The following is a 14,602-nucleotide window of genomic DNA, read 5'->3' on the forward strand; positions in this document are numbered from 1 at the left end:
CTTTGACACAAATTTAAGCAACAGTACTTTTGATGGGACACAACTTTCCAACACTAAATTGTCCCAAACTGCCGGTTCGCAATCAGCATTTTAACCAATGAAATGGTGGAATAAAAATAAAGGAGTGTTAAACTTTTATTTTCAGACTACAATGAAGGTCATATTTGTTGTAAAAGAAAATAATTTAAAAAAGGTTACTGTACGTTAAGCGTTCGGTTCTGTACAGTCGTTCCATGAAAGCAGCTCAGCTATGATTGGCTCTCAGCGCTGGAGGGCACACGACATAATACGTGTGTGACTGTGCTAGTGTAGGAAAGATGGCGGCCAGTGCATTACGTCGAGGGTTGTTGAGTAGTGTCAGTAAATACAACAAGAAGCATGCTCACAGAATACTGAGTGTCGCTGACACCAGCTGCGGGTTCGAGGCATACAGACCGCGGTTACTATGCCGAGCTTGCGGCCTGCCTGACGCTGTTCAGCAGAGGAGGTTTATGTCGTCACGGTAAGAATCCTTAACTGTCCTCATATGCCAAAGCTAGCATGCTAAAGACTTAAGCTAAGCACGAGCTCTTCAAAATGGCAACGTTAGTTAAAGACACTGGCCATGCTACTATTAAGTGGACAGATGCCTGTAGGTAGGTGATACCTGCATAGTGAGTCCGATGTGCAAATGAATTGGGACTCAGAACAACGATGATGTGCAGAGCTGATGAGCCATACAATGAAGATATGTGAAGCAGTTGTTGAAGTTAGGTTATAAAGAGAGGTGGTGATCAGTGAGCAACAGTGTGGCTTCAGAGCACTACAGATGTGATGTTTGCTTTAAGAGTGTTGATGGAGAAGTATAGAGAAGTTCACAAGGAGCTTCACTCTGTCTTTGTGGATCAGAGAAGGCGTGATAGGGTGCTAAGAGAGGAACTGTGGTACTGCATGAGGAAGTCAGAAGTATAGGAGGGTGGTGCAGGACATGTATGTGGGCAGCGAGACAGTGCTGAGGTGTGTGGTTGGAGTGACAGGTGAGATTTACAACTGAGATCAGTTGGGCTCCTTATTTGCAGTGATGACGACAGGCTGACAGTTGAGGTCAGGCAGGAGTCTCCGTGCACTATGATGTTTGCAGACAACATTAGAAAGCGAGGTGTGATCTGTAGTGAGAGTAGGGAGCAGGTGGTGGAGAACCTGGAGAGGTGGAGGTATGCTCTGGAGAGAAGAGAAATGAAAGTTAATAGAAGCAAAACAGAATGCATGTGTGTGAATAAGAAGGAGGCAGGTGTAAGAGTGATGCAGGCAGCAGAGGTAGTATAGGGAGATGTTTTAAAATACATGGGGCCAGCTGTCCAAGAAAAGGGGAAGGATTGCATGGTAGTGACCGAGACCTGCTGTGATGTATAGTTTGGAGATGGTGGCACTAACATAAAGACATTTGGCAAAGCTGAAGATGGTAAGATTTTCATTGGGAGTGACCAGGATGAAGACCTCAGGGGGACAGCTCAGTTTGAGCAGGTTGGAGGCAAAGCTAGAAAGGTGAGGCTGAGATGTTTGAACATGTGCATAAGAGAGAGAAAGCTGATTAATTGGCTAAAGCACATTGAATATGGAGCTGCCAGGCAGGAAGAAAAGTTGAATAACACATAAAAGATTCATGGATGTAGTGAGTGAAGGAGGACATCGTTTGACAAAGGAGAATGCTGGGATACGGTGAGATGGAGGCAGATGATGTGCTTTGGCGACCCATGGGTATCTCGAGTTTTTCCACGTACAATAGTTGAAATGTCTTTATTGCTTGATGTCCTTTTTTGTTGCTATGATCTTTTGTTAAAGGTCTAGTGTTGACCACAGAGAGACTTGCTGTGACAGTAGAGTCATTTGTGAAAAATCTCTGTGTAGAACTCATGGTTAAAAAGTGGTTAAAATAAAACCTTTCATGCCATTCAGATTTTTTGTATTCAAGTAGGAAAAAAAAGAACATTGAATGGTCGATTCGAATGCGTATATCAGTGAAATTTTAGGCACTATATGGATTTTGGAGGTTAAACATATCACGGTGTGTATATCGTGATATAGCCAAAAAAATATTGTGATTTTAGATTTTCCTCATATTGCCCAGCCCTACTTTAGGGTTCATCTGAAAGAGGAGGATTTACCAACAAGAAATGAAGAAAGCACAGATATTGGCTGTTAAGTAGCTTGCCAGCATTAGTTGAGCAGCACTTGATGTTGTTACTGCTTCCAACCTATGGTGTCAAATCAGTACATGTTTAACCACACAGTAAACATTTGGAAAGATTCTTCTTCAGTGGTTTGGCGGTTTTAAAATAATTTAGTAGCACAAATAAAGGCACTGAAAAGTTACTCAGCAATATGTGTGTTATCCCAACAGTGTTTGTATTATTTCCTTAATATTAATGCTGGCACTGTCATTTTGGAGAAGAGAACAACTGAGAGACCCTTACAACATTTGGTGCTGCACAGGCTGAAGTTTGAAACACTGTCTTATTAACATCATTTAGACACCTGTTGGCTCCCTGTCAGTATCTCCATTTGGTGTGTTAATATTTGCCTCTCCTGTTATTTAGGACTTAAATCAACCAAATACTTCATCGTTGATGATTTGTGGACTGATCTAGTACAGTCAGACCTGGTAATGGGAGAGTTACCTTGGTGTAAATGAAGTTAATTGTCTTACTGCTGACAGGCTTGTACCAAATATTATATACTGAAACTAAAAATTGAGTATTATTAACCACCAACAGCATTGCAGCAACCACAAAAGCAGTATTTCTTTAACATTAACACTTCATCTAGTTATTCTTAATTTTAAAATTGGCCATAGAATTCCCCGGGTCATTATCAGGCCCTGAAATTCAGTACAGGCTTGCAAGTATTAACTGTAAAGCTTGTATAATATTGTAAATTTGTACATGACTTCAGCGATCTAATGTGCAGTAAGATTGGCGAGAAGAGCCGTGGAAGTGAGCTGGCATCCAAACACTGCAATCTTTCCCTGTCTCTGCAAGACTGGGATGTATCAGGAAGACTCAGTAGCAAACACAGGCAGGTTTCAGAGTTGTATGTAGGGCTGCCACGATTAGTCGACTAGTCACGATTACGTCGACTATTAAAATCGTCGACGACTAATTTAATATTCGACGCGTCGTTTGAAGCTTTGTAAGATCCCAAAAGACGCAGGAATAAGTAGTAGTATTTAAGAGTGTAATAACGGACTGAAACAGAAGATGGCAGCACTGCATGTACAAGGATGCCAGCTGCCGTTAAACCCCGAAGAAGAAGAAACTGTGTCCCAGAATTCATAGCGCGGCCCAGCGCAGTTGTCAACAATGGCGGCAGCTAGTTAGTTTTAATATTACTCCTATTATTCTTTCTGGGTCACAAAATAAACGTTTAACATATTTTCAGGTGAGAATGTAGCTGTGTAAACCTCAAATATCTGCTCAGTCTATCAAGACACCACATATTTTCAAAAGCGCTCCGACGTTTTCGGAGACGTCTGTTACCCACCAGCTCGATAGCGAGCCGGGGTTCTAGGCTCATTAGAGTCGGTGAGAACACCGGACTCCCGGCAAATCGTTTTCAAACTCACCGCCGTCTTTCGCTACTCAGGTTAAACATGTAATATAAGTCACTTAGATAACTTAAAAATGTTATTGTTTGGCTTTTTTTTTAGTATTTTATTTGTTCCTGAGTAAATTGGTTTGGCTGAGAAATAAAGTTATAGTTTTTGCACAGATGAATAAACGTCAAGCAGACAACTGATTATCAGAAGTGTGAGATGCTCGAGAATATACTCCGGTGTCCTGTTATATTTTAGATAGCAAGGAGCAGACGGCTGAGTTTATTAAACTTCACTGAAACAATCTGCAAATTTCATTAAAAGTGTAATAAACTATCATCTTGTCTTTATTTTTAGTTAGCACATACCTTAAACACTTCAAGCTGTAAGCTAATGATAGTTATATAAGAGCAGACGCATGCTGGTGCAATAAGCTGTACATTTCATGTCCAATGGATGCATGATCTGATTAGTCGACTAATCGCAAAAATAATCGGTGACTAGTCGACTATCAAAATAATCGTTTGTGGCAGCCCTAGTTGTATGCTTGGAAGGAATCCAGGCATGGACTAGCTGGTTAAAACTATAAATATATATGAACTGACGTTGTTTGTGCTCAGGGGGAAAAAAAAAAATGCTGAAAGGACGCGTGTAAACAGGAGTGCCAGTGAAGTTGATGTTAAACAGGTTAACGTGTCATCTCTAGTAGAAGCAACAGCACAATTAAAGTTTCAGATTAACTGGCTCAGTATGTATCTGTAGCTCAAATTTATAGTGGAACCGCTCTGTAAACTGGGAAGTGCTGATATGACACAAGGAACAGAGCCGCAATGGAGACGATAGAAAAGAGAGCCAGCACAAGAAAGTACAGCTGTGTCAGCTGAATGAGGAAGATGAAACACAACCTGCTGTGTAAAGAAAAGAAAAAAAAAAAAAAAAGTAGTAGTGAAGATTTTAACTTTGCTTACTGCTCATGCTTTTATTGTACTATAGCTCTGGCTTTCAGTCTTTTTCTAGATATTCTAAATGTTTATTAATTAGTTCTGTGGACAGTGAAATGGTTAGCTCATTATTGGTTTCTCAGCTTTGGTTTCACGTCCTCAATGGTCACCGGTGAAAGCCCAAAGATTGCAGGTGTGGACAGAAAGAGGTAGAGCAGGGGTCCCCAATCCCAGTCCACGAGGGCTGGTGTCCCTGCAGGTTTTAGATGTGTCCTTGATCCATCACAGCTGATTTAAATGGATAAATTACCTTCTCGGTGGGCGTTTATCAATATGCGTACTTGTGCGTACTTGCGTTCTCGTGTACTCGTGATACGTCATCAGTCGGAGACCAAGTACTGTTCCAATTCGAAGTACACATCAAGCCGAGAACGCGAAAAAGTCCCGGATGTGTTCTCGATCCGCCCGTTTTATCGAGCATGCATCGGTGTGGACTTGGGACAGCTATATATCCCAGAATGCATTTCGTCCAAAACTCAACAGCGGACTCCCGGCACATCGTTTTCACCCCCCCTCCCCTCAATACTATAGCAGCTGTCTATAGTATTGAGTGTCCACTAGAATAGAAATAAAAGCGTTCTAACATCTCACCTGCTTGTTTTTATTAAGGTATGTACACGTATGTACATGTACACTATTTTTATTAATAGAGGTTTCACTACTGAGGTTAAAAATGATATATAAGTCACTTAGATCACTTCTAAATGTTAATGTTTGGTTTATTTCAGTTTTTTATTTGTTCCTGAGTAAACCAGTTTGGCTGTGATTACAGTTAAGCTTCATAACATGTTACTCACAGTTAAATTAGGAGGGGACGGCAGTAAAAACTCCGGACCTGTGACATCATCACGTACGCAGGTGTTCCAATTGTACATATCGCGAGTCCATGCTCGCGTTCTCGGCGAGTACGTACTCACCGAGAACGCGAGTACATACTCGCGTACTTGGGCATTGATAAACGGCCAACATGTCTTGAAGTTCTCCAGAGGCCTGGTAATGAACTAATCATGTGATTCAGGTGTGTTGACCCAGGGTGAGATCTAAAACCTGCAGGGACACCGGCCCTCGCGGACTGGGATTGAGGACCCCTGAGGTAGAGTGTGCTTGAATTATCTGTTCTGTGAGAGAGAGTAAAGGTGGGTGGACAGGTGGGTGAGTGCCCACACGCTGGTTGGAATAGGAGCGGTGATTCAGCACACTCTTGTATCTTTAAGATTTGTTTATGCAACCTTTTCCTTGTGTAGTGATATCTGATGACATACTGATATTTTTATATTTTTACCAAGCTTTTCTGTGATATGTTGACAGCTCAATGGCACAAATCCCCCACCCAAATGGATGGATAGTGACATGGATAGTTTCTGTTCTTCTTGGCAAGGCGTGTTGTTGACAAGGGCGAGCTGTTGGCTGAGGCTGGGTCCAGAGTTTGTAGCAGTGTGGCTAAATTTAGATTGGTGATTATCTGTGGACAGTGTATCGACTTGTCTCAGATTGCTGCACAAGTAGAAAGTGAAGAGGAGCCCAGATGGGTTAAAGAGTAACTTAGGCCAGTTGTGCTGGTGCATGTTTGCATAGGCTCATTCTTGTTCTCATCATTTGGCATCTTTAAAGTGTTAATCCATATTCTAAAGTCTTTGGGCTGGAGGCTATCCCAGCAGCACAGAGACTGCACCACCCTGACCTCTGGGCAAATACTGCATTCTCTTGTTTCTTATTACTGGGACAACAACCCTAACCTGTTTTGATAAAACATTGTCACCAAGTGGTTACAGTTTTGCAGGTTCATATTGCAGTTAGTTCCTTTTTTTTTTTTTTTTTTTTAAGAAAGATCTGCATGCAGAACACTCTTTCACAATATAGTTTACCATCTCCATCTCAAGACAGATTTATCTTGTAAACTCTGGCATTTTAGCACTGAGTGGCCATTATACCCCCTGCAGTTTTTGGCACTTCCACGTTGACTTAATTTTCAGCCCTCTCTCCTCATGATGGACATTTCTGCCTGGATTGCATCTGAACTTGGTTTGTCTTTCAGCAAAGTTGAGATGGTCACCCATCAGAACTGAGTACAGTATAGTCCTCCCGATTCTACCCAGAGGTATTCATTGAGAAAATGTTCCTTGTTTTGTAACGATATTTCTAATAAAAGCAGCTTACCTTGTGATTATTCTTGTGCAATACACAACTTGTCCAACTTGGTGTGTAATATTAATTCTCCCCGTCCATATATCCACCTCATTAATCCCTGCTCTTCATTTCTGTTGTGAAGATTAGCTTTGCAGGAAGCACAGAATATGAGTGTTATTTATATGAAGTGACCAGCTGTTGTTATCAGTGCTAACATGTACTGTTTGTTTTGTTGTTAAATGATGATGGGGGCATGGAGTTTAAGTCCAACTGTATTTGGACAAAACACCTCAACGGTGAAATGTTAACAATATTATTAAACTGATTGAGATCAGGGCTGAAGAGAGTCTGCAGGACCTGTCTTCCTATAGGGCTTAATGCAGATTTTTCCATAGGATGGCAAACTCCAAATTCCTGTCGTGGCATCTCTGGAATTTCCCGACCCGTTGTGCTGTTACATGATGTTTTGTTAGTTCAATTTTTGGGCAGCATGCAGACCCACACAGAGTTCAGAGTGTAATGGTGTTGCCTGTTTTTGGCAGAAACAGGCCTGAGGGGAAGATTCTGGCGACTGTGGGAGTGTTTGAGGCTGTGAAGCAGCACGGCAAATATGAAACAGGACAGGTAAGACCTTCACAATCTCTTCATGCTTATACCGAATGATCTGGTTTAGTTCATGGTCCTTCTCTTTTATTAGACAGATGACTAACATAAATTTCATACCCCCTTCTACTGCGCACGGACCATTACAGTGTTACAGAGTTAGATTACTCTGTAGCCTTGGTGAGTTTGGGCTAGTGGCTCATGAAGCAGTTCTCCGCCTGCTGCAGGTCACAGCAGACTTCCAAAGCAGTGCACTTGGAGTTTGAGAGTGGGAAGAGGCTCTGGACCAAAAAAAAAGTTCCATATTAGAATATTACAAAAAAAAAATGTTAAAATTGGGGGCAGAATATATTTTAGAGGCCTGCCCAGGTAGGCTGCATGTGAAACTGCTTAGTTAACATAACTCCCAGAGATAAATAAGAAACGCCCTTTGACTACCCTGTAACTTTCTTTTTTTTCTACACAGCAATCGTGTCTGTGTGTGTGTGTGTCTGTGTGTGTGTGTGTGTGTGTGTGTGTGTGTGTGTGTGTGTGTGTCTGTGTCTCCCTTGCATGACTTTCTTTCTTTATTCTTTAATTCCCTGCTCTGGCACTGTATGGTGGATAAAGATCACCATAAAGAAAGTAGTGCAGAACAAAGCAACAGTGTGGAGAGAATAGAAACAGCTCTGCCCCAGTGTTCAGCATTACTGCCCATACCTTTATCTGCAGTTATAAATGATGAACGATGGCAGAACAGTGAGTGAGAGAGAACAGGCCTTTTAGACTATGAAACAGTTTATATGTAACTCAGTGTTGTCCATATAACCTGTTTGCATCATCTCTTCTAGTGACTGTAATCCCATACAACTTGTGTATTGTGTGTATTAAGCGTCCTACATGTATAATTTCTGAAAGCCTTATCTCGTTGTTGTTGTTGTTGGGCTCTCCCCTAGCTGTTTCTCCACAGCGTGTTTGGCTACAGAGGCATCGTCTTGTTTCCGTGGCACGCCCGCCTCTATGATCGAGACATCACCCCTCCCATGTCTGACAGGTAGGGCGGTCTGGGCTAAAATGCCCAATCTCAGCTAGACTTTCTGGGCCTCTGTGTGGTTGTTTTGTTTTGTGTACTGAATTTGTAGTGCTTCTTCCTGCAGCAAACCTGAGCCCCCAGGGGCCCACGGCTCCAAAGAGGTGAAGGGAAAGACTCACACCTACTACCAAGTCCTCATTGACACCAGGGACTGCCCTCATATAGTAAGTATAACTTGCGCTTGTACTGAGATCAGGTAGTTATTCAGAGCGTCAACCACTGTCTTGAGCTCAATTGTGGACACAGTCTGTGTGATCTCAGGCAGTGCAGTGGGTGGAAATGTTGCTAGTGTGGTGGACTCAAACTGTAGGTGTTTATTAGTGTTGAGGTCTGCAGGTATGTAACTGTTGGTCTGTGCGCTGTGACAGTCTCAGAGGTCCCAGACAGAGGCAGTGACGTTTCTGGCCAACCACGATGACAGCAGGGCTCTGTACGCCATCCCAGGTATGCACACTGGTCAGGAGCCACTCACTCATACATCTGACTCACATTCTGATTGGTTTTCATTTATTTCTTACTGAGGCTTTTGTGATAATTAAAGACGGGAGATAGCTGGTGATGTCTATCTTGGGGTCTTACAGTTGGCATTAGAAACTGGCGGTCATACTCAAAGAATTAAATTTGAGTCTGGCCAGAATAGAGCACACCTTATTTTTACGCAATCACATCCAGCCTGCTGTCAGAGAGAAAAGGGCAAAGAAAATCAGCTGGTGTTATTTTATCAGTGCTGAAGAAATTAAGTAATTGACTCAAAATGTTCAAATATTGAATTCTGTGAAAAGACCATTTTTGATAGTGGTAGTTATGATGGTTCTGTTTCTGGGTTTCCTCTTCAGGTCTGGACTATGTGAGCCATGAAGACATTCTGCCTTATAACTCCACAGAGCAGGTCCCCATCCAGCATGAGCTGTTTGAGCGCTTCCTCATGTACAACCCTTCAAAAAGTAAACGCAGATCTTTTTTCAGCTCTGTGGTTGTGTATAAGTCCACTAGGTTTCTTCTATATCTAACAGATGTAGTCGACATGTTTCCTCCCATAGCACTGTTGTTTCATAAAGTTGTGACAGACCTACATATTGGTTTTGAAGTACTAATACATTCTCTTGTAAACATGACGATCTTCTGGGCAGTTTCATGAATAAAGGTGCTGGTAATTTCTGCAGGATTGAGTGCTTGAGTGGCAAGTTTTGTAATGTTAAAGTTTATGCCTTCTATGTGAAACTGTCATTTGTAGTTTGACTATTGGTTCAGATCCTGATAAGACCCACTCAATGGCCACCTAGAATGCCTAAGAAGCAGACTATTTTTAATGTGTCTGTTTTTTGTTTTTGTCTGTAGCTCCTCCATTCACAGCCAGAGACACCCTTAAAGCATGGCAAGAGAAGAACCACCCCTGGCTGGAGCTCTCAGATGTCCACAGAGAGACAACTGAAAACATCAGAGTCACCGTCATCCCCTTCTACATGGGAATGAGGGTAGGTTGATCTTTATGAATATTACTTGTATATTATTTGCTATTGCAGCACAGCCTGAGCCTCACAACCTCACAGCTCAAACACATTTCATTGGTGTTATTAGGTGTGCTTAGCAAGATGTTGGCTTACAGCCTGTTTCTGTTTAATTTGTAGGCTTAAATGCTCCTCTGTAGTTTGTTTGAAATCTAAGGTTAATTCTTTGTTGTCCTTAGGAGGCCCAGAACTCTCATGTTTATTGGGTGAGTAGTTTTATATTTTATCATGTAAATTAAAGATGGTGAAACACAGAAATAAAAAGCTCAAATCTGTTTGTCTTGTCTTCCTGCAGTGGCGCTACTGTATCCGTCTGGAGAACTTGGGCAACGAGGTGGTTCAGCTGAGAGAGAGACACTGGAGGATCTTCAGCCTATCAGGAACTCTGGAGACGGTCCGAGGACGAGGTGTCGTAGGCAGGGTGAGCATGCTTACAAACACGAGCAGAATCGCAGAGAGCAACGAGATGTGGAGTTGGGCAAATGCAGCCGGCCACAGAACGACAGACACGATAAGCAATGACACACAATCAAGAGCAGCTATCTCCTAAGATAATACTATTACATTAGTAATATTACACACCATATATACATGTATGTCATATATTAAATTACTTGTTTTCAACACTGAGGTATGTAATTCTCATTTGTGGTTTAATAAACAGTCCTGTTGAGATGTGGGTTATTGTGGGACTTCAGACACCCAGGGTTAATGTGAACACCACTTAAATGGATTATACAATTCTGATCTAATGCTTCATAAGAAGTGTTTTTGGGGGGTCCTTTAACCAAACATAGTCCACTTAAAGGACATCTCAGATGTACATTTTTTTAATGTATTCTTTCATTACGTATCATTACATTGTATATTACATATCATATTAAAAATAAACATGCATGACTTTTGCAAAGGCCCCAACACCAGAGTATGAATGATGAATCTTTTTAAGCCCCCAGTTCTGATATGATACAGATGCAGTATTGATCTGATTCCAGAGTTAAATGAACAGACTGTCGTCCTGGCTGTGAAGAGGAGACTGTCGCGTTTGTCTAGAAATGCTCAGCTCTTTGTACTTACCTAACAGGAGCCGGTGTTGTCTAAAGAACAGCCAGCCTTCCAGTACAGCAGCCACGTGTCTCTACAAGCCCCAAGTGGTCATATGTGGTGAGTCTACGTCTACCTCTTTCTTCACATGCTATAAAATCCAAAGTATCTTCAGCTTTTCTCACTTAGTGTTTTTATTGTTGTTGTTTTAGGGGAACGTTTCGCATCGAAAGAACTGATGGTTCCCACTTTGACGTCCGCATTCCGCCCTTCTCCCTGGAGAGCAACAAGGATGACAAAGCGCCCCCTGCTGGCTACACATTTTAAGTGTGTGCTACCATCCTCAAGTCCTGGATACGGTGCCAGTTCTGCTTGTGTCATTATCTAGAGTTGCCCCTGACCTGTAACATTGCTTCAGCCTTCAACCTGAGTCTAGCATCAAGAAAGCTAAGCAAAGGGGAAATTATTAGCGGTTTCTAGATTATCTAAATGCAGGCCCACCTTGCCCATTTTCTGCCTGCCCCCCCCAGCAGTAAATTCATTTAGGCTAGAAACTCAATCTGCAAGCCTGTGCACTGGAGGAGATCTGCACAGTGAAGTGGAAGACAGCTGAGAGTTTGGAAGGGGAATTAATGCTGCTGAGCTGGGCTGGTTCTGACATGCAGTAGCTGAAATATTGACCAGGTTATTTTTATACATGATGCAGTACTCTTGTCCTGAACCCTTTTTTGTTCTCCCCCAATTGTTGTTGTTTGGGGGTTGTTGGGTTTTTTTAGACACTTAAAGAGACAGAGAACATGTCAAAGTTTGGGCCTGTTAGTGTAAAAGTACATAAGATTTACTGTGTCACAACAATGAAGCAAACTGCAAGTCAGTTACCAATTTTTAAAAAAAATATCTCACCCTGAAATGTCAAAAATGAAACCACATCTCTATAAATCTAATGTACCGAAAGTCAAAGATGGCAGCATAGCAGTATTTGGTAGTTTAGGAGTGGTGTCTAGGTCAGCAGTTACTATCTTGAGTTAATGCAGAGTCTCCTTTGCATGTATTAATTTGCTGTTGGCTAAAACTTCCCCAGGACACCAAAAATCAAGTCATACAGGAAAAACATTAAACCTGACCCAGATTTGTTCTTATGCTGCTGTTTCTGCTGGGGGGGGGGGGTTGGATGATGGTAGTAATAATAATAATAAAAACTGCCATAAACATTTCCAGATGAAGAATTCGGGTACCAAACTCTAGAATTCTTCACTTGTGTGATAATTTAGGTGTCAGTGATTGGATAAATGCCTATAACTAATGGTGTGTTATTGATGTAGATTTTTGGAGATCTGATTTCTAAATGTGCTTCAGACACTCTGAAATGCATCCACTTTCGTTCAGTGTTAAGTAAAACTAAAAGTCACAAGGCTAAGGCTTTGTGTCATAGCCAGAAGTGAACCCTCCTCCTGCTGGAGGCAGGTCAGGTCCCCACTGACTGTGAACAGAAGCAGCTCTCTGTGGAGTCATCAGCGATGATGTTACCAGAAGATGAGTTTTGTGTGCAAGATGTCCGCCTTCCTCTCCGCCGTCTGCGCCCTACAAAGACCGAACCGTCATCTTGATCCTGTGCACATGTGGATGTGTCACCAGGGGTGACTGTGACTTTGTAAAAGAGTTATGAGCCTAAAAGTTGTAAAATGAGGAAAGAAACTAACTTGTTTTTGCTTTGATAAAGTGATTTGATGGTTGAAATAGTACTGTAAATACAGATGTAATTAAAAGCAAAATAAATACACCTTTTGAACAATATTCAGACTTTCTGCTGAGTTTGAGCTTGTGTGAATCTATCGGACTTGCGTAATTGTTTCCTGTACGTGGGCAGGAAAATTGGCTTAAACCTCAGTCCCTAGTAACCGGTGGTTGCCAGGGGGTCACCGACCCATCGCTAGGGCTATTTGAGAGGGGCACTATCTAGTTCGAGAAAAGTAAGGCCTTACTAGGATTATTACGGATGCTAAATATAACCACGTCGATGTAATGGTTCCACACAGCTGCCACCAGATGTCAGTGCAGGTCTTTCCCTGGTAGTATAAATAACTGACAGCTGTTTCAATTTTATTTTTGGAGAAAACACTCATGTACGTGTTTTAGTTTATGCCAACTAACTAAAAAAACAACAAAAAATCAGTTAAAACTAGATTTCACAAAAACTTGTAATTCCATATAAACTTTCAAAAAACTGCTTTGATGTGAAAATCATTTTTGGCTGATACTTCTAGCAACAGGTTTAAAAAAAAAAAAAAAAAAAAAAATGCGGGCAGAAAAATGTTATGCTAAGAACACCTGACAGTAGTTCGCCACGATGAGTGGGTATAGGAAAGAGCAACCCTCCAATTGTGTGTCAGGGTTCAGGGAGGTGAAGCCTTGAGCCTGGTTCTGCCGGAGGTTTCTTCCCCTTACAAGGTTTTTATTTCCCACTGTCCCCAAGTGATTGTTGTGTTTTTCTCTGTTGACTCTTTACCTCACAATTTAAAACACTTTTAGGTGTGATTTAAATAAAAGTGACTGCACAGAGCAGTTCACAAAGCAGATCTACTTTAATCGGGTATTAACTTGCAAGTTGGTGTTGTGGTTGTCAATTTCCACAAAAACTAAATTTAAAAAAATTGTTAGACACAAAATGCTTAAATCAAGGTCCACTATAGGCCGATTTTCCTAGAAGACTACATTTTAAAATCCATGACTCATCTCGACAGATACACCCTGTCCATCTCTGCCTGTGAGCAGTGCAGGTACAAACCGACACATTTTGAATGGAGTCTGGTAGAAAAACCTAGCCGCGGAGACGGAGCGTCTGCGCCGTGAAACTGGACACTTGGCAGTGCTCACACCCTCCCTGCCCTCCTCCTGCCTCTCCTCATCACCCCGCCAGGAGGAAGGAGGACTTGCGGTCACGTGCACTCGTTGCGCGCCCCCGTGCACTCGAACAGAGGGTGCGATACATGATTCGGTCCCGGGGAGGGGACACCTCAGTCCGGCCCCTTCTGTCAAAGCCCGCCGAGCCGCAGCCTGCACACAGCAGGACGAGGCGCTGATGCGACTTCGGTTTCCTGCCTGCGAATGATGGAGAGTGAGGCCGGGAGGAGGACCAGCGCTGCTTTTGTTGCAGGTACAGCAGGACTTCCAGCGGCCAAGGAGGGACAGGGCAGAGCGAGGAGCGCCGCAGACGTAAACACTGCCATGCCCTGCTTCATGCAGCAGCGATCCTCCGCCCGCTGCTCCTCCTCTGCTCCAGGACGGAGCGCTGTGTTCTAGAGGACAGCTCGGGAGGAGGAGGAGAGGGTAAATATTTGGTGCTGAAGTTGGGTCCGGGATAGGAGGCTGTCGCTGAGGCAGACACACTGCTGGGGTTCCCCGGCAGCCTGACTCTGCTGAGTCCGCGCTCTGTGGCCATGCTGCAGGCAGCATCCAAAGACCTGTTCCCTACATGAGCTCCAGCTCCTGTGAGTAACAGCACAAAACTACCAGCGCTCCTTCTCAGCGTATCTGCAGTGTTGTGCTGTACTCTGGGAGCAGGCACACTTTCCACACTTCACAGAGACGTGATGAGCTGCTGACGTTTTACTGAAGCAGGTGTCTGACACGGGAATCAAAGCTGCGTCTGCATGACTGCTCTGTGGGACCAATCTCT

The 14,602-nt window shown here is 42.8% G+C and overlaps 1 protein-coding gene across 2 annotated transcripts; it reads left to right on the top strand.

Moving 5' to 3' along the window:
- Positions 1 to 274: 274 nt before the first annotated feature.
- On the top strand, positions 275 to 12,720 carry poldip2 (polymerase (DNA-directed), delta interacting protein 2). 2 transcript variants are annotated; one of them, XM_005461032.4, is made up of 11 exons: positions 275 to 502; positions 7,248 to 7,323; positions 8,238 to 8,335; positions 8,439 to 8,538; positions 8,743 to 8,818; positions 9,211 to 9,318; positions 9,713 to 9,849; positions 10,062 to 10,088; positions 10,178 to 10,303; positions 10,967 to 11,046; positions 11,139 to 12,720. In XM_005461032.4, exons 1-11 carry the CDS (start codon positions 318 to 320, stop codon positions 11,251 to 11,253), a joined length of 1,128 nt encoding a protein of 375 aa, XP_005461089.1. In that variant the 5' UTR covers positions 275 to 317; the 3' UTR covers positions 11,254 to 12,720. The 2 variants fall into 2 exon arrangements, with proteins under 2 accessions (XP_005461089.1, XP_003456353.1); XM_003456305.5 differs by having other exon boundaries at positions 276 to 502; positions 7,242 to 7,323.
- Positions 12,721 to 14,602: the final 1,882 nt, after the last annotated feature.

The sequence above is a fragment of the Oreochromis niloticus genome, linkage group LG14 (genome assembly GCF_001858045.2).
Source record: "Oreochromis niloticus isolate F11D_XX linkage group LG14, O_niloticus_UMD_NMBU, whole genome shotgun sequence".
Lineage (NCBI taxonomy): Eukaryota > Metazoa > Chordata > Actinopteri > Cichliformes > Cichlidae > Oreochromis > Oreochromis niloticus.

What these genes read in the sequence shown, in the direction of transcription:
- poldip2 (XM_003456305.5), top strand. Translation starts at nt 318, where the DNA reads ATGGCGGCCAGTGCATTACGTCGAGGGTTGTTGAGTAGTGTCAGTAAA. An exon ending in ACCCCTCCCATGTCTGACAG is followed by an intron (nt 8,336 to 8,438) that starts GTAGGGCGGTCT and finishes TTCTTCCTGCAG; the next exon opens with CAAACCTGAGCCCCCAGGGG. An exon ending in CCTTCTACATGGGAATGAGG is followed by an intron (nt 9,850 to 10,061) that starts GTAGGTTGATCT and finishes TGTTGTCCTTAG; the next exon opens with GAGGCCCAGAACTCTCATGT.